The 22,831-nt window shown below is 59.4% G+C and overlaps 1 protein-coding gene across 1 annotated transcript; it reads left to right on the top strand.

The window, feature by feature from the left end:
- The first annotated feature begins 3,093 nt into the window (after positions 1 to 3,093).
- On the top strand, positions 3,094 to 14,394 carry LOC144381163 (obscurin-like). The gene is made up of 23 exons (XM_078067711.1): positions 3,094 to 3,284; positions 3,434 to 3,602; positions 3,759 to 3,840; positions 4,383 to 4,583; positions 5,097 to 5,157; positions 5,572 to 5,649; positions 5,969 to 6,141; positions 6,246 to 6,272; positions 6,901 to 7,053; positions 7,151 to 7,196; positions 7,328 to 7,405; positions 7,799 to 9,668; positions 10,223 to 10,300; positions 10,608 to 10,718; positions 10,878 to 11,045; positions 11,657 to 11,779; positions 11,941 to 12,111; positions 12,366 to 12,450; positions 12,663 to 12,902; positions 13,153 to 13,376; positions 13,531 to 13,606; positions 13,800 to 13,949; positions 14,091 to 14,394. The coding sequence occupies exons 1-23, from the start codon at positions 3,183 to 3,185 to the stop codon at positions 14,266 to 14,268; spliced, it is 4,644 nt and encodes a 1,547-aa protein (XP_077923837.1). The 5' UTR covers positions 3,094 to 3,182; the 3' UTR covers positions 14,269 to 14,394.
- The last annotated feature ends 8,437 nt before the right edge of the window (positions 14,395 to 22,831 follow it).

The raw sequence follows: 22,831 nt of genomic DNA, 5'->3' as shown, positions 1-22,831 counted from the left end.
TCTGTTCTGCTCTCTTGCCTCTCTGTCTGGTGGCTCCGACGTCTTGTGGGGGAGGACCCTGGGTCAGCACCCGGCATCAGCCTGTGGGTTCTGGCCCATTCTTGGGGTCCCTGGATGGAGGCGTGACAGCTCACAGGTTTAGCTTGCTCACATGGGCTGTGTGGCTGGTCACAGGTGCATATACTGGGATCAGGATGGCCCATAGTGGTTGTTCCCAGCCTGCTGTGCAATGGGGGCTGTTGGTGAGATTGACACAGAGGGTGTTTGCGTCAGAGGCGTGCTGACGTCTTTGGACTGGGTAAGGACAGGATGGATTCCCAGTGTCATAGAGGACAAACAGACAGCAGACTGCCCAGTTGTCTTTCTGTTCTGGAGGGCCCGAGGGTACAGAAGATCAGCAAGAGAGAGGGTCTGGGGCAGCGGAGAGCTCCAGGCAGGGGCACCTGCTGGGAATGGAGTGGTGGGCATCCCTGGGCATGTGTGAGGCTGTGGGGTGGCTGTACCAAGTTACCTCTAGGTAGAAGAGGAAAACGTCCTGGGAGCTGGGGGCAGAGAGCCCACACATGGGGTAGTTGGAGGGTTCCCTCGGGGGCTGTGTGGGAAGCTGGGGTAGGAGCCAGTGAGGGTGCGGTGGCCTGGGTGGGCAGGAAGGAGCCCCTGGTCCCTGACAGCATGAGGCTGTCCCCAGGCCTCCCTAGAGTGTGGGGCTGGGTCCACCCTGGCCTGGGTGGCCCAATACCTTGGGGTCTGGAGTGGGCCATGGGGTGGGGGGAAGCCAGTCCCAGGGTGAAGGGGTGGGATGACCTGAGACTGAGGACAAACCAGGACAGAGGGTAGGTATCCAGGCCCACCTGTCCCCAGAGGAGCCCGCATGCTCCTGAAGGCCCTGAGTTCACTGCCTTGAGTGGGTGGGTGGGGCAGGCAGGTGGGAAGGGCACTGCTGGGAATGGAGTGGTGGGCATGCCTGGGCATGTGTGAGGCTGTGGGGTGGCTGTACCAAGTTACTTCTAGGTAGAAGAGGAAAATGTCCTGGGAGCTGGGGGCAGAGAGCCCACGCATGGGACTCTGAGTCCTGTGACTAGGTTTCTGGAGCCTTCTTCTGGGGCCCAGGCCACCTCTCACCCCTACACACTGACCTGCCTCTCTCACAGATGCTGCTGTCCATCCCGCAGTTGCCCTGGAGCCAGCAGACCAGGAGGTCACGGTGTGCACCAAGGCTCCAGGACCCTCCACGGGGGACCACGCTGGCCCCAGCACTGGCCCTGGGGGGCCACCCAAACTCCAGGACGCTGGCCCCCAACTCCCAGGCATGGAAGATGCAGATGCATCTGGTGAGGCCCAGCGGCCTCAGGCTGACCACCCAGTGCCACCTGCTCTCAGAGTCCCCCCTGTGCTGGCCCCAACCTTGGCCACCCCAGGTATCCATCCTGTGTGGGCGAATGGGCAGAGCCCTAGGGACCGTGACATCCCAATGGCTCCATGCACTCAGCCTCAGTCTCCCCATCTATGAAACTAGGCAGGGGAGTGGGTGCTGGGAGGTTCTTCCCCAGTACATTTGTCCTGGGAGCCAGAGACTTTGGTGGTCAGTCCTGGGCAGAAAGCCTGGGGAACCTGTACTCCTGGGTAAGTGAGGAGGAGAAGGAGGAGGGAGGAGGAGGGGGGAGAAGAGGGAGGAGGAGGTGGAGGGAGGAGGGAAGGAGAAGTAGGAGAGGGAAGAGGGAGGAGGGAGAAGAGAGGGAGGAGAGGGAGGAGAGGGAGGGGTAGACCCCCCCGCCACCCCAGAGAGATGAGACCCCCAGAGATATGCCTTGAGGCCCCTCCCCCCAGAAGCTGCTGCACCTGCTGGGGCCCTGCAGAGTGGCTGGCGAGGGGGCCTCAGGGCTGGTGGCCCAGGCTAGGAGCTAGGGCAGGGCTCTGGGCTCTGTAGGGAGGTCGGGAGCCCTGGGTTTCAGGAGTGGGTGTTCCCTGTCCGTTCTTACTCATAGGGCCCTGCACCCCTGGAGTCCTGGCTCTGTCTTGTGCTCCCACCCTCTGGGCCTGGAGGACGACATGGGGGCACATTGTGGGGGACAGTCCCAGCTCCATCCCAATGTCTCACTAGGCCCCTTGTCTCCTACCAGTTGAGCCCCAGAAAGTGCCACAGCCTCTCCCCCAGGAGGGCCAGGAGCAGGACTCAGGGGCCCGTGCCGAGGGCCAGGGACGCATCGTGCCCATCCGGTAACCTCCCTGGCGTGCTGGGTGGGGGCAGTTCATGAGAGGGACATCCCAGGGGCAGAGCACGGAGGAGAGGCCGCCCTCAGGGTGAGGGGTGTTGGTGGAGCCCTCTCATTGCCCAGGGCTGGGTCCCCTCTCTGTACATCCCCTCCCAAAACATCTGCTGCCGTCCAGGGAGGGGGAGGCACGCACCCCCATCTTATGGTGAGGCTTGGCCGCCCGCACTCCAGAAGTGTAGGAGACAGGCAGACGGCTCATCCAGCTCCATGACCACAGGATGGAGGGCACAGCCTGGCCGGGGGCAGGCACAGTGGAGCTGTGGGACGTCCACAGCCAAGTGTTCACGGAGACCACCCATAGGACATACGTGTACCAGGCCAGCGACATAGCTGCCGCAAGTAGGTTACACGTGTGCTCCCCATGCCCTGGACTGGGGGGGGGGGGCACTTGTGCAGAGGAAACTGCAAAGCCACCTGGCCTGTCCCAGCCTTGCTGTGGCCGGGGGCCTCACTGCCGTTTCCCTGCATTCCCTAGGAGGGCCATCCCTGGGAGAGGTGAGATCTCTCTCATTGGGGGTGCTGACAGGACTGAATTGGATGTTGGGTGCCCCTTTCCCCAGCAGGGGTTAGCACACTCTGCATGCCCTGCCCTTGGACAGCTAACGTCTAAGCAGGACAGACAGAGGTTAGATGGAAGGAAACACTTACTGGCCATCAGGGGCCCGGGCAGAGTCAGGAGGGGATTGTCCTCATTTGGGGAGGCAGGTGCCCCGGGGGAGTATCTCAGGGCCTGGCTGCCCACCTGGGGTGTCAAGACAGGCCCAGGGTCAATGCTGGTCCACCAGGGGTTCTCTGACTGCAAGCCCCAGCTTGACGAGTCCATGCTGGAGGGGCTGTGGTGGGCAGGGTGGGCGGCACAGCCTGGGCCCCCTCTCACAGGCTCGGTCCTGCACCCCAGGGCCCCCGTCCATGCAGGTCATCATCGAAGATGTGCAGGCACAGAAGGGCAGCACAGCCCAGTTCCAGGCGGTCATTGAGGGCAACCCGCAGCCCATGGTGACCTGGTACCGGGTAGGGACAGGCGCCGTGTGGGGGGCCGGGCTTGGGGAGTGTGTGGCATTCCCACCCGACAGCAAGCCGCTCACTGGGGGCCGGGACAGCCTGCCTTGCAGGGGTCTCCAGGTTGGGCTGATGGTGGCCCCACCCGCCTGTGCCCCCAGGACGATGCCCAGCTGGTGGATGGTGCCCGGCTCAGCCAGCAGCAGGAGGGGACCACCTACTCCCTGGTGCTGAGCGATGTGACCCAGCACGACGCTGGTATCTACACATGCCTGGCCCGCAACGCTGGCGGCCAGGTGATGTGTAAAGCGGAGCTGGTAGTCCACGGGGGTGAGTCGGGGGATCCCTCCTAGAACCCGAGTGTCTGCTCCTTGAAGGCACGGGGTGGGGTCTGTGGCCTCTCACAGGCTCCAGCACAAGGATGCTACACTTGGGGGAAATGGACATCTTTACCCACACCGAGGGCTTCCCGCTCCTTGACTGCAGGAGACAGCGAGCCGGACTCAGCGAAGCAAAGCTATCGAAGGAAACTGCGCTCTTTCTACGAGGTCAAGGAGGAAATTGGAAGGTATGGTCCAGAAGCCCAGCCCCCGAGCCGCTGCCCCGCCCCTAGTCCCCGCCCCTCAGTCCCGCCTCCCGAGTCCCCGCCCTCAGCCCCTCCTTCCTTAGTCCCTCCCCCAGTCCCCGCCTGTCAGCCCCGCCTCCCTGAGTCCCTAACCCGAGTCCCCGCCCCTCAGCCCCGCCTCCCTGAGTCCCGACACCGAGTCCCCGCCCCTCAGTCCCGCCCTCAGCCCCTCCTTCCTGAGTCCCTCCCCCAGTTCCCGCCCCTCAGCCCCGCCTCCCTGAGTCCCTACCCCGAGACCCCGCCCCTCAGCCCCGCCTCCGAATCCGTACCTCGAGTCCCCGCCCCTCAGTCCCGCCCTCAGCCCCGCCTCCCCGAGTCCCTACTCCTGAGACCCTGACCCGGGAGCCCGGCCTTTCACAAGCACCGCCCCCAGAAGCCGCCTTCCCTGGAGGACTCCTCCAGCCCGGACCCCACCCCTACCCCGACCCCAACCACGACCCCGGGGAGCCTGTCGCATGCGCCCAGCGTGGCTCCCCTCTTCCCAGGGGCGTGTTTGGCTTCGTGAAGAGGGTGCAGCACAAGGGAAACCAGATGTTCTGCGCAGCCAAGTTCATCCCCTTACGGAGCAGGACCCGCACCCATGCGTACCACGAGCGGGACATCCTGGCCACGCTGAGCCACCCGCTGGTCACCCGGCTGCTGGACCAGTTTGAGACCCGGAAGACCCTGATCCTTGTCCTGGAGCTGTATCCCGCCCTCAGCCGGAGAGAGTGCAGAGAGGGGCGCGCCCTGGGCAGGCAGGGGTCTGAGGGCCACGTGGGGCCCGTTGTTTTGGTGTCCCTGGACACAGCACCGTCCTTGTAGCTCCGGTCCCGTGGTTCCGGAATTTGGGGAGGGCTGTGTCCACAGGGTCCAGGACATGCCTTCACTGGGCCCCTGCCGTGCTCCACGTGGCCTCACTAGCAGGGACGTCCGACTTATGTGGCTGCCCCCAGCGCTAAAGCTGAGAGGCTCCTCAGGCTGCCCACCCAAGGTCCAGCGAGGGGCAGACACGCACGACTCGCTCCCCTCCTACTCTGCTGCTGCCACCCACTGATCTCAGCCCCTGTCCTCAGGGTCCCTGTTCCTCCCACCCTCGTCAGCCTGAGCACCACCCTCCCCAGCGTGGCTCCCACCCCCACCCCAAGATAAGACTTGCCAAAGGTGTGTGGGGCTGGGTGAGTTGCAGACTCCAGAGCTTTTCCTGACCTGAGCCCCAGGTGCTCATCAGAGGACCTGCTGGACCGTCTGTTCAAGAAGAGTGTGGTGACAGAGGCTGAGGTGACCGCACAGTGTCCTGCTCCCTTGCCAACACAGGCCCCCAGCGCTCCCCAGCTCAGAGACCGTCTGAGGTTGCCCAGGGCCGCATGGGGCGTGGCACCTCCTCAGCGGAGTTCTCCAAGCCATCCCACGGCCTCCCCCTCACAGGCTCTGCCTGGCCAGGGGGCCATGCTCCCCTGGCCCTGAGACACGGTGCTTCCTGCTTTGGCCAGGCTGATCCACTGCCCGGCTGGAGAAATCCTCTGGCCTTGGGGCCCATGGGGTCTGGGAGGCTTTGCACATGGCTGCCCTGTGGGACCATCCCAAGCTCAGATCTGAGGGAAGTGGGGGCCTTGCAGGTGGGAGTGGCACAGGGAAGGAAGTGGAGAAAGAGGTGGACGATGGCTCACGCCTGAGCCCTGGCCTTTCTTGCAGGTCAAGGTGTATGTCCAGCAGCTGGTGGAGGGGCTCCATTACCTGCATGGCTGCAGCACTCTCCACCTGGACATAAAGGTACTCGGCCCCCTCGGGGTCCCCAGGGACTGGGGAGGGACAGGTGGAAGCCTGGGGCCTGCCGGCTGGTGGGGGAGCCACAGGCCACCACTTCGAGATTCCCTGTTAGGACTTGGTTGCCTCTGGGGATGGGGAGCTCTTTCAGGGGGCTGCAGCTGGGATGAATTGGAGGCTGTCCCCAAATGGCACTGAAATCCACCCCTAGCACTGCCCACGGTCCCACTCTGGCCTCACTGTTGCTTGGAACAGCCCATCACAGACCCGGGGGTTCCCTGCTCCCTAGGGCATGGCCTTACCCCTCCCTGACTCTCCCTAACAGCCCCCCAACATTCTGATGGTGCATCCTGCTCGGGAAGACATTAAAATCTGCGACTTTGGCTTTGCCCAAAAAATCACCCCAGGAGAGCCACAGTACAGCAAGTATGGCTCCCCGGAGTTTGTGTCCCCGGAGATCATTGAGCAGACCCCTGTGAGCGAGGCCTCTGACATCTGGTGAGCTCGCAGACCAGCAGCCCCCTGACACACAATCCCTCCTCTCCCCCCCCCGCACCCCTCAACCCCGAGCACACACTTTGACTGTGGTTTTGTTCCTGCAGGGCCATGGGGGTCGTCTCCTACCTCAGGTGAGCAGACCCCTGCCTCTGTCAGCCACCTCATCTGAAGCCAGCCCTAGCCCCCCCGCCCCCGCATCAGGCCTGTGGGAGGCCAGAGCACTACTGGCCAGCTTCCCAGATCAAAGACCCAGGCCCCAAAGGGCAGCTATTATGGGAACCAGCCGTCATCCAACTGAGAAGTGCTTTCTGCTGAGTTCTTTCCTTACATACGCTGTTCCGCTGTTCCGGAGGGGCTCTGCCCGGTCCCCAGGCAAAGCAGTGAGCTGTGTCCCTAAAGGGTCTGGGTGGTTTGCAGAAAGGCCTCTCATAACAGTCCCTGCTGCCCTGAGGATGCTGCTGGTGTAGACGGCACCTGGATCCCGGGCTGAGGCTGGGTACACACGCCAGGCTGACCCTTGATCCCCGTCCCGGGCTGAGGCTGGGTACACACGCCAGGCTGACCCTTGATCTCCGTCCCGGGCTGAGGCTGGATCTCGGGGCTAATCTCAGACCATTGCGAGGACTCTCAGGGCTGCATGGGAGTAGCACTGTGGCGGTCTCCAGGCAGGACTGGGTGCTCCCTTGTCCTGGCCACCTGCCCCCTATGGATCCAGAAAACCAGGTCACATCTGAAGGCAAGTCGCATCTCTGCTTTTAGCCTGACCTGCTCGTCACCATTTGCTGGTGAGAGTGACCGAGCCACGCTCCTGAACGTACTGGAGGGGCGGGTGTCCTGGAGCAGCCCTGCGGCTGCCCACCTCAGCGAGGATGCCCAGGACTTCATCACGGCTGCCCTGCGGAGGGCCCCAGAGTGAGTGCACACCCCTTCCCCCTGCCCAGGGTTCTCTTAGGCCTGGGCCTGGGCAGCTGACCCCCTGGCCTGAGCCCTGGCCTTCCTCTCCTCCTAGGACCCGGCCCAGTGCAGCCGAGTGCCTTGCCCACCCCTGGTTCCAGGTGAGTCCGAGGTGAGCCCGAGCAAGTCTGCACAGGGAGAGAAACTGAGGCCAGGAGGGGTAGAGGCCTGCGTGGGCCACCGGGTGCACCAGGGTCTCCCCTCACCGCCCCTCTCACTTGGGCCCCCTCAGAAGTCCGTGCCCGCGGAGGAGGCCCACTTCATCAACACCAAGCAACTCAAGTTCCTGCTGGCTCGCAGCCGTTGGCAGGTGAGCTGGGCAGCGAGTGGGAGTGGTGGGGCGGGGAGGGGAGAGTTGGGGTGGGGGGGAGTTGGGGAGAAGAGGAGGCGGGGACTGGAGGCCCGCAAAAGAAGCCAGGTCCGGAGGGCTGGCTGTGCGTCCCCGCCCGCCCGGCCTGGGAGAACTGGAAGCCTCGCTCGGCGCTGGCCCGTCGTTGGGGTCTGCGCTCTCTGAGCCGCCGGGGCAGGTCCGGGCGGAAGTGCGTGCAACTCCAGCGAGGGCAGGGACAGAACGACAGAGCCCTAGGGCTTGAGGAGTGGAGCTTGTGACGCTCCCAGCTCCTGGGTGCCCCGACTGGGCCCAGTAGGAGCCGGGGCGGCGCGGGCCCACGGCTAACGCGCCCCTGTCCTCCGCACCCCCCAGCGCTCCCTGATGAGCTACAAGTCCATCCTGGTGATGCGCTCCATCCCCGAGCTGCTCCAGGGCCCTCCCGACAGCCCATCCCTCGGGGTGGCCCGGCACCTGCGCGGCGACGCCAGCAGCTCGTCGTCCTCGTCCTCCGACAACGAGCGGGCGCCTTTCGCCCGAGCCAAATCGCTGCCGCCCTCCCCGGTGGCCCACTCCCCGCTGCTGCACCCTCGGGGCTTCCTGCGGCCGTCCGCCAGCCTGCCCGAGGAGGCCGCGCCTCCGCCCACGCCGGCCCCCCGCGCGGAGGCGCCCGCCGCCCGGGGCTGCGTCCCGCGGCAGAGCGTCCTCCGCAGTCTCTTGTACCAGCAGGCGGGCGAGGGCCCGGAGCGCGGAGGCCCCGCCGCGGGCGGCCGGCGGCACCTGCTCACGGGCGGCTACTTCGCCCGCGCCCTGCCCGGCCTGCGAGAGCCGCTGCTGGAGCATGGCGCGCGGGAGGAGGCGGCCGCCCTGCGGCTGCCGGGCTGCAGCGCCCTCGGGGCCCCCGGCCGCGGCCGCTCCCTGGAGCTCGGCCGGCCGCCCCCCGCCAGCGCGGCGCCTGAGGCCGGTGGCGGAGTGCAGTGCCGTGGCCCGGGCCGCTCGGACCTCCAGGCGGACTCAGGGGAGAGCTGGCCGGGAGGGCTCTCCCGTGCCAGGGACACGGAGCGTCCGGAGGGATCCCGGCAGGAGCCGGGACTATTTCCGTGCACCGGTGGCGACCCGGGGTCCACTCGGCAAGAGGGGTCATCTCAGGACAGCCGCGGGGGGCAGGCCGCGCCTTCCTTTCATCCCCAGAGGAGTCCTGCTCCCCAGGAAGGCTGTGGCCCCCCTCAGGCTGTTACACCACAACCTTCTGGCTCCTTCCCTGCAAAGCAGTGCACGGGGTCCCTCCTGGCACCCTTGAGCTCTTCCCTCTCTCCAGCCAAAGGAAGCCCCCAGCCAGCCTCTAAGAAGGGACCAAAGGACATCCCTCTCCCTGGGAGGCCGAGTCCCCCCAGCTCCCCAGGGCTGGCCTCAGCAGTGGGCGCGCAGCCTGGCCCCTCCCAGGCTGCGGAGCCGGAAGACGCATCAGAGTCTGAGCCCAGCCCGCAGCGCCCTCAGGAGCAGACCACCGCGCGCAAGTTCTCACTGGGGGCGCGCTGTGGGGGCTACGCGGGAGTGGCGGGCTACGGCACCTTTGCCTTTGGCGGGGACGCGGGGGGCATGCTGGGGCAGGGTCCCCTGTGGGCCAGGATGGCCTGGGCCACCTCTCAGTCCTCCGAGGAGCATGATGATGCTGGGGCACAGAGCCCACCCCCCCAGGCCAGCGCAGAACCCCTTCCCGAGGGCAGCGGGGCACCCTCAAGGGCCTCCCCAGAGCTGAGCTCGTGGGAGGACTTTGGTGGGGGCTCCCAGGTGTCCCTAGTGCAGATCCGAGACCTGTCTGGGGACGCAGAAGCAGCCGACACCGTGTCCCTGGATATCTCAGAGGTGGAACCTGCCTACCTCAACCTGTCTGACCTGTATGACATCAAGTATCTCCCGTTCGAGTTCATGATCTTCAGGAAGGTCCCCAGGCCTGTGCCACCAGAACCACCGTCGTCCCCCGAGTCTGAAACCGAGGGGCCCTGGCCGGGCGCGCTGGGCCCGCCAGCCAGCTTGCAGATCACTGAGGAGCCGGAGGACATGGACACTCTGCTCAGGGAGGCCTCCCGCAGCAGGAAGCGCAAGTGGTCGCCCCCCTCCGGCGGCCTCTTCCACTTCCCAGGAAGGCACGCCATACTGGACGAGCCCGCGGAGCTGGGCCTGCGCCGGAGGGTGAGGGCCTCCGTGGCCCACATCTCCCGCCTCCTCAGGGGCAGGCCTGGAGGTGACTCCCCCGCCCCACCCCTCTCCCCTCCGCCCGGCAGGTGCACCTTGGGGCACCTCAGCTCCCACGCGGGGAAGGGCTGGGGTGACCCAGAAGCTGCTCTCTCCAGGGTCCCCCTCCCCGTGCCACACACACCCAGCCCTGTTCCTGAGGTCACCCATGTGGCCTCAGCCTCTCCCCATGTGCATCTGAGGCCCAGCGAGCCTGGGGACCTAAGGAGGCTTGGAGACACTCATACAGAGAGCATCCAACCACGCCAGCCCTGCTGGCCCGTCCCTGACCGTCGGGGCCTTGGCCAGGCCTCCCCAGGCACCATGGGCTCCCGAGTCTTATCTGCCCCTGGTGCCCTTGCCCAAGGTAGACTGACCCTGACAGGGGTGGGGAGGGGGTGGTCTCTGCAGCAGAGTAGCTCCTTTGCGACAAAAGCCCCTGGGATTGGGGCTCTTCTGCCACGTGGGGATCCCGCCACGGGTGGCTCCGAGTTCCTCCTCCCATGCTCCCAGGGGAGCTGGGCCCCTCGCGTGCGCTTCCCAGAGGCCTGTTCCTCCCTGCAGGTCTGGAGAAAGAGAGCCCCCCCAGGAAGAAGGCAGGCCTGGCTTCCTTCCGGTTGGGCCTGAAGAGCAGGGACCGAGGTGGGTGCGCTGCCCAGGGGCCGAGGGGACCCAACTGTGGGGGAAGGGAGCCCCTCCCTGGTGCCCAGACCGGCAGAGGGGGCAAGCTTACATCCACAGGGGTTGGAGCCCAGATTGGTTGGGGGGCAGCGGCTCCAGTGCCCAACACTGGGGCAGTCCTGGAGGCCTTCCTGGAGGAGGTGCTAGTGCCAAAGATGAGCTGAGCGGGCATGGGTTTCCCCAGCATCCTCCTCTCGGGGGTCCAGGCTGTGTTCTTGGGTTGGGGGTCACCTTTGAAAGCTTGCCGGCCCCCCTTCCCATGCCCTAGCGCCATCATTTCTAAGGGAGCTCTCGGATGAAACGGTGGTCCTGGGCCAGTCCGTGACTCTTGCCTGCCAAGTGTCGGCCCAGCCAGCTGCACAGGCCACCTGGACCAAAGGTCAGGAGGAGTCCTGGGGCTGGGGGGCGGGAAGGCAGGGGGTGCCCCTTGCGGGCATTGCTGTCATTGTATGCAGGGAAACGGACCCCAAGAGGGCGGGTGTCTCAAGGCTGGGTGCCTATTGGAGCCGCTGCCCAGGCCTGCTCTGTCCTGCTGCAGACGGAGCTCCCCTGGAGGGCACCAGCCGCCTCCTCATCTCCTCCACGCTCAAGAACTTCCAGCTGCTGACCATCCTGGTGGTGACTGCTGAGGACCTGGGGGTTTACACGTGCAGCGTGAGCAACCCTCTGGGCACAGTGACCACCAGGGCTGTCCTCCGGAAGGCAGGTGAGTGGACCGCGCCAGGCCCCTGGGTGGGACGGGGCGGGGACTGACTCTAATGGGGCCTGGAGACCACCTGTCACTTGGGGAGTTGGTTTGTGCTGGTGCCCTTCACTGAGGGATGGGATGCTTACCACCCGGTCACCCACGGTGGGGCCGCAGAAGGCCTGAGTCAGCTCTGCAGACTGGGGCCCCCCGGAGGGGAAGCAGAGGATGCAAAACAGGGGCTGTGGGACTAGCTTGATTCCCACCAGTGGTCACCACCAAGTGTCCAGGCTGCCGGGGGAAGCTGAGTAGCCAGGACAGGCCCCTCTGATGGGAGCCCGCGGCTGGCACAGGGCGGTCAGGGAGGGCCACTCCGCGGCGGGTTGCTGATGTACACTGGTGGGAGGGGAGCCTGGCAGAGCAGACCCCTCCCGAGGCCCCCACCAGAAGAGGCACTGGGCCCCTCTGCCAGTCGGCACTGGAAGGGGACCCTGACTGAACGGGTCCAGGGGATGGTGGGCTCAGGGACCTGGCAGCAGGTGCAGGAGGGTGAGGCCGGGCTGGCTGGGGCTCTGCGCTGCATTGGAAGCCGCGGGGAGCCCCCCTCAGGCTGCCGACCATGGGCCCCGCAGAGCGCCCCTGCTCTTCCCCATGCCCCGACCTCGGGGAGGTGTATGCTGACGGGGTGCTCCTGGTCTGGAAGCCCGTGGAGTCCTATGGCCCTGTGACGTACATCGTGCAAAGCAGCCTGGAAGGTAGGAGCCCTCCCGATGGCCTCCCCTCTTGGGCAGCCCTGGCGTCCGCACAGGAGGACCGCAGGGCAGTGCCCCTGGGTGGCTTTGGGAAGAACCCAGCCACCTCGGGGTCTCTCCGCCCCTGACCCGGGCTGTCCCTCACCCACTTGCGTGTGGCCCAGGTGGCAGCTGGAACACGCTGGCTTCCGACATCTTTGACTGCTGCTACCTCACCAGCAAGCTTTCCAGGGGCGGGGTGTACACGTTCCGGACGGCCTGTGTCAGCAAGGCGGGCATGGGTCCCTACAGCAGCCCCTCAGAGGAGGTCCTCCTGGGAGGGCCCAGCCACCTGGGTGAGCCGCTCTGGGAGGCCTGGGGGGGGTGGCGGGGTGCCCTGCCACTTCACTCAGCCACACGCACTCACTGGGATGGTTTGTTCTAACTGGTAGGCCCCTGCCCCCAAATGGCCCAAGCGAGGAGACATCAAAGTGTGGGGGTTCACAGAAGGGCCTCCTGCTAGGGGGCCTGGGAAGGGGTGTGGGAGACAAAGTCCGGGGGAACTGGGGCTGTAGGGGTGCCTCCCAGTCACTGGCTCCTTCCCCCACAGCCTCCGAGGAAGAGAGCCGCACTCCGCGGCCAGCCCAGCCCCTCCCCAGCGCGCAGACCTTCGCCTTCCAGGCGCAGATTCGAAGGTGCCACAGCCCATCGCCTCACTGGCTTTGCCTGCTCCACCCCCCGCCCCCCGCCACCCCTCACTTCTCACATCCACACAAGTTTGGTGCAGAGCATCCGCGCCCCCTCCCCCAAGGCTCGGGTCACCTCCCGCCGAGCTTGCTTTTTCTGACCCTGGGAAGGAGGGCGCGTGGGGGGCCCTCACAAGGCGGGCCGGTGCTGCTTCTCCCAGGGGCCGCTTCAGCGTGGTGCGGCAGTGCCGGGAGAAGGCCAGCGGACGCGCGTTGGCCGCGAAGATCGTCCCCTACCGCCCTGAGGACAAGGCTGCCGTGCTGCGCGAATACGAAGCCCTCAAGAGCCTGCGCCACCCGCACCTGGCCCAGCTACAGGCCGCCTACCTCAGCCCCCGGCACCTGGTCCTCATCTTGGAGCTGTGCTCGGGACCCGAGCTGCTCCCCTGCCTGGCGGAGAGGTGAGGCCCGGCCTGGATGCGGGGCCGCGGGCGGGACGGTACACACGCCGGGGCGAGGAGCGGCGCAAGTTGCGGACCGGCTCACACCTCCCCGCCCACCTCCCGGCCCCGCCTCCGCCGGTCAGCCCAAGCCGGGGAGCTAAGCAGAGCCGGGAGGCGCCTCTCCCAGGCCCACAGGAAGGGCTGATGTCCCCGCTGATGCCCCCTCTGCGGTGGACGGAGCCAAGCCCCCCTTCCCGTGCGCCCCCAGGGCCTCCTACTCGGAGTCGGAGGTGAAGGACTACCTGTGGCAGATGTTGAGCGCCGCCCAGTACTTGCACGCCCAGCGCATTCTGCATCTGGACCTCAGGTCCGAGAACATGATCGTCACCGAGTACAACTTACTCAAGGTCGTCGACCTGGGCAACGCCCAGAGCCTCGCCCAGGAGAGGGTCCTGCCCTCCGAGAGGTTCAAGGACTACGTGGAGACCATGGGTGCGCAGGGAGCGGATGCCAATCTGACCTTGCGGGGGGGGGGGGGGTAGAAGGGTGGGCCAGCAGGAAGCCCCGCCCCCCGTCCTGCCTCCCTCCCCATTGCCCTGCACCCATCCAGTCTCTCGCCTGGGCGCTCCCCTGTGTCCTCCCCCAGCTCCCGAGCTCCTGGAGGGCCAGGGTGCCGTCCCGCAGACCGACATCTGGGCCATAGGCGTGACAGCCTTCATCATGTGAGTCCCCCAAGCGCAGGGGCGGGAGGATGGGGATCCATCCAGGGTGCCCCCGGAGCCCCCGTGTGTCCTCCATCCGAGGGTGACCTCAGATCCCTGTGCCTCCCATCCATCGAGGGGGAGCCCAGAGCCCCCGGTGCCCGCGCACATCCACCCGAGGGTGACCTGCGTCCCCTCACCCCCACGCGCGCAGGCTGAGCGCGGAGTACCCCGTGAGCAGTGAAGGGACACGCGAGCTGCAGAAAAGCCTGCGCAAGGGGCTAGTCCGTCTGAGTCGCTGCTACGCGGGGCTGTCTGGCGGCGCCGTGGCTTTTCTCCGGAGCACTTTGTGCGCTCACCCATGGTAAGGCGGTCCCGCCGCATCCATCACCGGCCGGCCGGGTCCAACCCCCTCCACCAACCCCGCCCGGCCCACTTCCCTCCCGCCTCCCTCCCCCACCCGGCCCCAGCGAGAGCTCAGCTGACAGCTCTGCCCTCTCTCCAGGGGCCGGCCGTGCGCGTCCCGCTGCTTGCAGGGCCCGTGGCTAACGGAGGAGGGCCCTGCTGGCTCCCAGCCGGCGGCCGTGACCTTCCCCACAGCGCGACTGCGCGCCTTCGTGCGCGAGCGAGAGAAGAGGCGCGCGCTGCTGTACAAGAAACACAACTTGGCCCAGGTGCGCTGAGCACTTGGCCTGGCAGAGGATGTGCGTGTGTGGGGGGGGGGGTCCGCCCTGCTGGGCTTCACCCCCTACTCTCCCCCTAGCACTTGCGGTGTATGCACAGACACGCCAATAAAAAGCAGAAAAGGACGAGGAGTCATCTGTTTCTTTGCTTTGTCTTGTTTGGGGAAGGAGATGAGGGTCCTGACGCCTCACCTGGGGTTTGGGGGTGGGGACCAGGCAGCAGAACTGCCCTTCCCTGTGGAATGGCCGCCAGTGAGGCCTCCCGGTTCGCGGAGTGGAGGAGCCAGAGCGGCCAGGGCAGCCTCACCTGGGGTGACCAGCTCATCCAGCTTACGGTCCTGCACAAACTGGGACAGTTGGTCCCCAGCCTCGCCCCACCAGCTGGCCTCCAAGGCACCGCTCCTGGGGCTCCTGGATGCTTGGAGGTGCACAGATTGAAAACCATCAGCCTGGGTCCCATGGTCACCTCCCTGGCCTGGTGTGGCCTCCAGGACTGGCCATAGCAGCCCCTTCTCAGTCGGAGGCAGAAAGGAGCCTGGCGAGTGACCAGCCAGGCCACCGGGAGGGAGGCAGGGGTGGACTCCTGTATGGGAAGGCCGTAGGAGAAGCTGCAGAAGGATCCTGAACCCCTCTGAACCCCACCTACATCCAGCACCCCCCCCCCCCCCCCCGCCTGCCAGGACTCCCTCCCGGGACACGTCCACTGTGCCCAGGGACTATCTCTGAGCCCTCTGCTGAGAGTCCCTCCACAGTCCTGTAGCTCTGATGATGCTTGTTCACACACATGGTGAACACACCTCTGGGCTTAGCCCTCACGGTTTGCATCTGAGCCCACTTCTTCTTCTCCATCCCATGCTCCCCAGCCCCAGGGGGCCATGTCCACATCAAGCCTGGCTCTGTGCATGGGGACCCAGGTGAGACTCTGAGCAACTTGCCTTCCGAGGCTGCATTTCTTTGGTAACCTCTGTGCTGGGTGCTGGGATGACATGTCCTGTCTCAGCCTGTTTAGATCGTATTTTGCAGAGTCAGCCCAGCTTCTGCTCGTGCGTGCGGAGAGACATTCACTAGGGCTGCATGCAGGGAGACCGTGTCTCTTCCAGGAGCTCAGCTTGCTGCGGTCCTTGCTCCTGGCCGGGTTTCCCAAGCACAGCGATCCTTGGGAGTTCTGCCTCTCGGGCTCCGTGCCTTCTCACAGCCCCGTTTTGGACTCGCCCTTCCAAATGTCATGTGGTATCATCCATGGCCCTTTTCCCAGACTGAACCCTGCCAGATGAACTCACTCAGTCCCGAAGTCCCTGCATCTATCAGTTACGAGTATTTTATTGGTGGGTTGTTTCTAAAGATCAAATCTAATGTTTTTAGATTTGTTTTTAACAGCTCTGTTGTATTTTATTATATGGTAACTTTTTCAATTAAGTTTTTTCTTTTGAGATCATTTGTTGAATCACAATGCAGTTGAAAGAAATACTATAGAAAGAGCCCAGTCACCATTTACCCAATTTCCCCCAATGGTCGTATCTCACAAAACGATAGTGTAATAACAACCAGGTCTTTATATCTCGGCTCTTTTGCTAGGACTTTCGATTGCTTTGCGGGAGCATTCTACTTATTATTTGTCTCACATGTTTTTATAATTTTTGTTGGAGCACTGAAGCATTTTTATCATAGCTTTAAAACATTTATCAGATAATTTCAACAACTTTATCATCTCAGTATTGGTGCCTATTGCTTTTTTTTCCCCACTGACATTACTGGGATGTTCCTGGTTCTTGGTTATGACAAGTGACTTTTTACTCAAATGTGGACATTTCGGTAACATTTTATGAGACTCTGGTTCTTATTTAAGGTTTCCGTTTTAACTGGCTGTGATATAAAAAGAAATATATTTGGTTTTTTCCCCAGGTTTCTGGCACAGAACTCCTACAATTTCCAGGCTCTTTGGGAAGTGATGAAAATGTTTTTGGTTACTCCTAAAGAGTTCCTTTAAAGTACACCTTAGTTTATGCTAATGAGGTGACTTAGGATGGGACCCATGGGTGGCCTCAGGATGACCAGGAAGACCAAGTGCTTAGAGAGTTGGAACTTCCATCTCTACCCCTGACCTCCAGGGAGGAGAGGGGGTTGGAGATTGAGCTCTATAAAAACTCTTTTTTTAAAGAAAGCTTTTATTTATTTATTTGAGAGAGAGAGAGAGTGCTGGGGGAGGGGCAGACGGAGAGGAGAGAGAGAATCCCAAGCAGACTCATGGAGCCCAATGTGGGGCTTGATCTCACAACCCTGAGATCATGACCTGAGCTGAAATCAAGAGTCGGACACTCAACTGACTGAGCCACCCAGGCGCCCCTCTATAAATCTCTTGAACAATGATATTCAAAGAGCTTCTGGATCGGTGAACACATCAACTTGCTGGAAGGGTGGTGCTCCCAGAGAGGGTATTAAAACCCCATCCCCTTCCTATACCTTTCCCTGTGCATCTCTTCCACCTGGCTATTCCTGAGTTGCATCCTTTATAGAAAATTGGTAAACCTAAGTGGTTCCTGAATGCTGTGAGCCATTCTAGCAAATCGTCAAACCTGGGGAGGGAGTTGGGGAACCTCTGATGTATAGTTGGTTGGTTAGAAGTACAGGTGGCCTAGGACTTGCACCTGGCATTTTAAGTGGGAACAGTCTTGGGGGTTGAGCCCTTATCCTGTGGAATCTGGGGTTAATTCCAGGTAGTTGTGTCAAAACCAAATTGAATTGTTGGACAGCTAGCTGGTGTCCAGAGCATAGGAGAATTGGTTGTTGGTGATGGAAAGCAGCCCAGACTGGCTGTCTCCAACACTTCTCTGGCAGGGAAAGGACTGGTGCCACCTTGTTAGTGCCTGGTGGAGGGAGAAGTTTGGGTCCCACTGACATTGCAGGGTAGGGGTCCCAGTTACTGCTGAGCAGAGGAAGGCATTCCAGCGGCCCTCTGGTCTCATTCCGACACTCAGGTATTGCACAGTAGGGCTGAAAGGCCAGCTCCCCATGTGGTCTTCTGTGATACCCTCCCAGCAGGGGTGGGTTTGGGGCAGCTCGTTGCAGCCTGGCCAGGGCCAAAGTCTGGGATATTCAAGGGTTCTGCGTTGGGCATGGAGCCTGCTTCAGATTCTCTCCCTCTCCCTCTGCGACTGGACCAGCTAGGCAGTCCTATCTTATTAATTTAATTTTGCGTTTTAAGAGTATTGACAGAAAGGTAGAAATGTTCCAGTATTCCTCCTGTATTCCTTTCTCCTAGTTCTCGGTTCTCGCCTATGTTTTGTTTCATGTTCCCTAACTTACATGTTTGCTATTACCTTGGTTATCTGGGAAAAAACAATATGACCCTGTTCATCTTAAAAGCATTTTGTGAAAACTCTTACTTTCCTATTTCTCTGGGTAGGTGTCTTAGTTACTCAGGCTGCCGTAACAAAATACCACAGATGGGTGGCTTAAACAACGAAATTTTTTCCCCCAAGTTCTGGAGGCTGGAAGTCAGAGATTAGGGTGCCAGGATGGTTGGGTTCTGGTGAGATCTCGCTCTCGTGCTCGCAGATGGCCACCTTCCTGTTGATCCACGCATGGTAGAGACAGATGAGAGCTCCGGTCTCCCCCTCCTCCCATGTGGACATTAATCCCATGGGGGGCCCCATGACCTCATGTCAGCCAAATCACCTCCCACAGGCCGCCTTCTATCACAGTGGGGTCAGGGTTTCACCCTATGCATCTGGAGGGTGGAATGCAAATATTCAGTCCAGGGCAGCAGAATTCATCACGTTACCTGTGTGGGTTGCAGTCTGTGTCTTGGGAATCCCTCTGCATGCCCACCTCACTGTAGGGGCTGCTCGGAAGCACACGGGCCAACCACCTGCCTCAGCCTGGATCCGGGAAAAGCTGTCCCAAAGCCAGTCTTCCTGGCTGTTCTTTTTTGTTTTTCCTGATTAGTTCTTTCCACAGAGAAAAATAATTTTTAAAGATTTTATTGATTTATTTATTTATTTGAGAGTGGAGACAGCATGAGTGGGAGAGAGCAGGGAGCCTGATGTGGGGCTCAATCCCAGGACGCTGGGATCATGACTTGAGCCGAAGTCAGACACTTCACCGACTGAGCCACCCAGGTTCCTCCAGAGAGAAATTTATTTTTCTTATACCTAAATCATTATTTTTCCCTCATTTATATACTTTGCCTTTTCATGCCATGAGCTGATAATGCATTTTTGTCATGCCCTGGACTTCAGCTGTGCCTGAATTCTAGATGGGCAGACCTCCAGATATTCATTTTTATTTTGTTAAAAATAAGACAACAGGCCCCAAAAAGAATGCCTTATGTTAAGCCCCATGTCACCAAACCCAGACATGTTAATGACAATGTTGGCTCTTCCAAAAATGGAATCTTAAGCTAATTGGTCAGGAATCACCCGCTCAGCACTGGTGAACAAATCTGCCTGATAGACCCCCGCACCCCCTCCCTAAAGGAAAGTAACCTTGCAATAACCAACGCCTTTTTGCCCGTATGACTCCCTTCTGCCTATAAAACTCCTTCATTTTGTACAGTTCTTTGTCATGACTTTCAATCTGCTGGATTGAGTGCTGCCTGATCCATGAATCAATTTTTGGCCCAAATACACTCTAAAAATTTTTAATCTGCCTCAGTTTATCAATCAACAGCTTGATCAACAAACATATATATTTGTATATGTATTTGTTGATTGGCTTACAAAATATATTGATTAATATATATTCAATTGTATATTTGTGTCAATTTATACTTATATCTGTATTGAATCATCTATCCACAGTATCTATACTGTATCAGTCTGTGTCTATATGTATCTACCTACATGTATATTGATCTTAATTCTGTATCAGTATGTATATAAACCCAAGCCTGGTCCTTCCTGCAACCAGCCCTATCCTGAAGTTATTTAGGCGCTGCCCTGGGTCACCTCATCAGGATCATGCAGACAATATATGTAGTTATGTATAATATACGTATTGCCTGAAACAAAATATCGGGCCTACAATGCTAAGAACTATTCTAGGCGATGGAGACAGCTATGAGAAAACCTACCCCAAACCCGGCCTCATAGTGATTGTGTTTCCTTCTTATTGCACATTTGGCTTGATCTCCTGTCATTGCAAGGTTCAGAGCTTGGACAGGACCAGGCTGAGACTTGGTCAGACTGCAGAGGTGGGTGCGGGAGGACGTTCTGGTTTATCCTGGGCCCAAACGGTAGTGCTGGGGTGTGAATCAGCCGTCACCCTGAAATTGAAGGGAGAAGCGAGGCGGGTGAGGAGGCCAAGGGCCTACCCAGCGGTGAGGGCTCTGTGCCACCTGGGATGCCACCCTGGGTCACGCATGGCAAACACAGCTGATCTCTGTTCCCAGTTCCTGGCACAGTTTCATACTTGAAATTCCCCAAGTGATAGGAGCCTCCTGTGGGATGCTAATGAGGTGATCCCTGGTGGCCCCACATAGCTTCGGATGGGGACTGTTTCTCTAAAATGACCAGGGACCAGGCGTGGTGATGAGAGGGTTGGAACTCTGACCCCTGACCCCTAACCTCCTGGGAGGCGAGGGGGTTGGAGACAAAGTTTAATCACATCAATCACTGTGTAATGTACCAGTGTAATGAAGGCCCAATGAAAGTGCCGGACCCCAGGGCTGAGGGAGCTTGTAGGGAGGATACCCTGGTTCCAGGTGAGGGCACAGAGGCTCTGTGCCCCCTCTAGCCTTGCTCTGGGCATCTCTCCCATTGGCTGTTCCTTCGTGATGAAACCCTTAAGTATGGTGTTTGCCTGAGTTCTGTGAATCATTGCAGCAAATTACTGAGCCTGAGGCATTCGTGAGAGCCCCCCAGCTTAGAGCCAGTTGGTCAGGAGTGCAGGTGGCCCCTGGGATTTGCTGCTGGCCTCTGAAGTGGGGGTGGTCTCGTGGAGCCCTTAACATGTGGAGTCTGCGTGAACTCCGGGTAGTGAGGGTCACAGCGGGGTGGCCTGTAGGGTGTCGGCCAGTGTCGGAGTTGGTGTGGGGATAACTCTCACCCGGAGTCCATGCTTGGGGAGGCAGAAGGCTGAACCCCTGAAATGTCCCGATTGCATGGGCACTGCTCCCCCATACACACCAGCGATCTTGTGAGCATACTTCCCTGTACTGGGGGCTGGTTATTTGGTGGAGTCCTGGGTGAAGCCGTCGCCTCACGGATCTTTTGAAGCCCATGGTGAGGGATGACAGAGCTGTGGTTGTGCCTCCACCGTGGCCTGCAGACCCCTCCTGATGATGTGCTAGCCATGCCTCTCACAGCCCCAGCACCGGCTCCTGGCTCAATCGGTCTGAAGTAATGCCCTGGGTACCTGAAGTAAGGCTCTGTGCCCCCTCTAGCCTTGCTCTGTGCCCCCTCTAGCCTTGGTCATTCCACTTGAGTGCCAAGTGGAGGGATGGAGTGGAGCAGAAGCTGAGGGAACACGGAGCCTCCCCGGCGTCTGCACCTGAGGGCTCTCTGAGACTGCGGCGTTCGATGCAGAGAGGATGGGCCAGATCTGGATTCCTGTGTCCGGGCACACATTGGTAAGAGCCAATAACAGCCGGGCACCAATTCACTGAAATGATGATAAATGATAGCAAATCACACTGAAGATAGTGGGTAACACCTTCACAGCCTTGGACACTTAGGTGTCACGGTGAGCAAAGTACTCATGCAAATGTGACACATTACGACCTAGTACAGAGAAGGCAGGAAATTATGGAAATCAAAGAAAAAATTGATGTGCTGGTGATCCTAGTAGGAGATTTTAATACAAACAACTCGTAACTGGGAAGTTTTAGAATACATCCTCAATAATTTCTGCATTAAATAGGAAAACCAAAATGATAGTTAATTTTAAAGAGGCATCTTGGTGCCTGGGTGGCTCAGTCGGTGAAGCATCTACCTTCAGCTCAGGTCATGATCTCAGTGTCCTGGGATCAAGCCCCGCATCGGGCTCCTTGCTCAGCGGGGAGCCTGCTTCTCCCTCTGCTGCTCCCCCTGCTTGTGCTCTCTCTCTGTGTCAAATAAATAAATAAATAAAATCTTAAAAAAATAAAGAGGCATCTTGAGGAGGAGACATGGAGGCTGGCAGCAAAAGATGTTCTTTTCTTCCCCAACCCTAGAACTGTTGGGTGAACATGGCAGAAAATTATTCATCTGGTTATATTCCTTGCTAACACAGGCATGGAATTCCTGCAGAACATAGAACACCAAATACAGATTTAAGTGTTCATTTGCTCACATTATACAAACTATTGTTACCTCATGGTACCTTGGAAACAATTAGTGTTCAGAATACAGACCCTTGGGGTTTCTCCCAAGACTGTGGATGCTGGTCTGACCAGTGACAGATACAATAGCTCACTAGTTAGATGGTAGATAAATAATATAGATCAACTCTTAGACCAGATAGCTAGATTGGTAAATACATATAGATTAGAACCATGAGAGACTATGGACTCTGAGAAACAATCTGAGGGTTTTAGAGGGGAAGGGGGTGGGGGGATGGGTTCGCCCAGTTATGGGTATTAAGGAGGGCACATACTGCATGGAGCACTCGGTGTTATACGAAAACAATGAATCGTGGATCACTACATCAAAAACTAATGATGTATGGTGACTAACATATCATAATAAAATGAACTCAAAATGGATCAAAGACCTAAATATGAGATGTAAAACCATAAAAATCCTAGAAGAAAACACAAGCAATAACTTCTTTGACATAAGCCATGGAAACATTTCTCTAGAAATATCTCCTAAGGCAAGGGAAACAAAAGCAAAAATAAACTATTAGGACTATACCAAAATAAAAAGCTATTGCACAATGAAGGAAACCATCAACACTATGAAAATGCAACCTAGTAAGGGTATTTGCAAATGACATATCCAATAAGGGATTAATATCCAAAATATATAAAGAACTTATAAAACTCAACACCAAAAAACAAAGAGTCCATTTAAAAATGGGCAGAGGACCTGGGTAGACACTTTCCCAAAGAAGACATCCTGATGGCCAACAGACACATGAAAAGATGCTCAACATCACTTATCATCAGGGAAATACAAATCAAAAGTACAATGAACACATGTCAGAATGGGGGAATTGGGGCACCTAGGAGGCTCAGTTGGTTAAGCATCTGCCTTCAGCTCAGGTCATGATCCCAGGGTCCTGGGATGGAGCCCCACATCAGGCTCCCTTCTCTTTCTGCCTTTCCGCTTGCTTATGCTCTCTCGCTATAATAAATAAATAAATAAATAAATAAATAGTGGAATTAAGAACACAAGAAATAAGTCTTGATGAGGCTATGGGAAAAAGGAACCCTCTCACACTGTTGGTGGGAATGCAAATTGGTGTAGCCACTGTGGAAAGCAGTATGGAAGTTCCTCAGAAAGTTAAGAATAGAATTACCACATAATCCAGTACATCGATTACTGGGTATTTACCCAAAGAAAACAAAAACACTGATCCAAAAGATATGCGCACCCTTATGTTTATTGCAGATTATTTACAATAGCCAAGATATGGAAGCAAT

Source organism: Halichoerus grypus, chromosome 2, assembly GCF_964656455.1.
Source record: "Halichoerus grypus chromosome 2, mHalGry1.hap1.1, whole genome shotgun sequence".
Taxonomy (NCBI): Eukaryota; Metazoa; Chordata; class Mammalia; order Carnivora; family Phocidae; genus Halichoerus; species Halichoerus grypus.
Note: the sequence above shows the minus strand (reverse complement) of the source record. Positions and strands in the feature narration are given on the sequence as shown.

Bases quoted from the DNA above. Each gene is read 5' to 3' on its own strand.
- LOC144381163 (XM_078067711.1), top strand. From the start codon at position 3,183: ATGCAGGTCATCATCGAAGATGTGCAGGCACAGAAGGGCAGCACAGCC. The intron at 10,301-10,607 runs GTGGGTGCGCTG...CCCATGCCCTAG, and splicing joins CCTGAAGAGCAGGGACCGAG to CGCCATCATTTCTAAGGGAG. The intron at 13,607-13,799 runs GTGAGTCCCCCA...CCACGCGCGCAG, and splicing joins GGCGTGACAGCCTTCATCAT to GCTGAGCGCGGAGTACCCCG.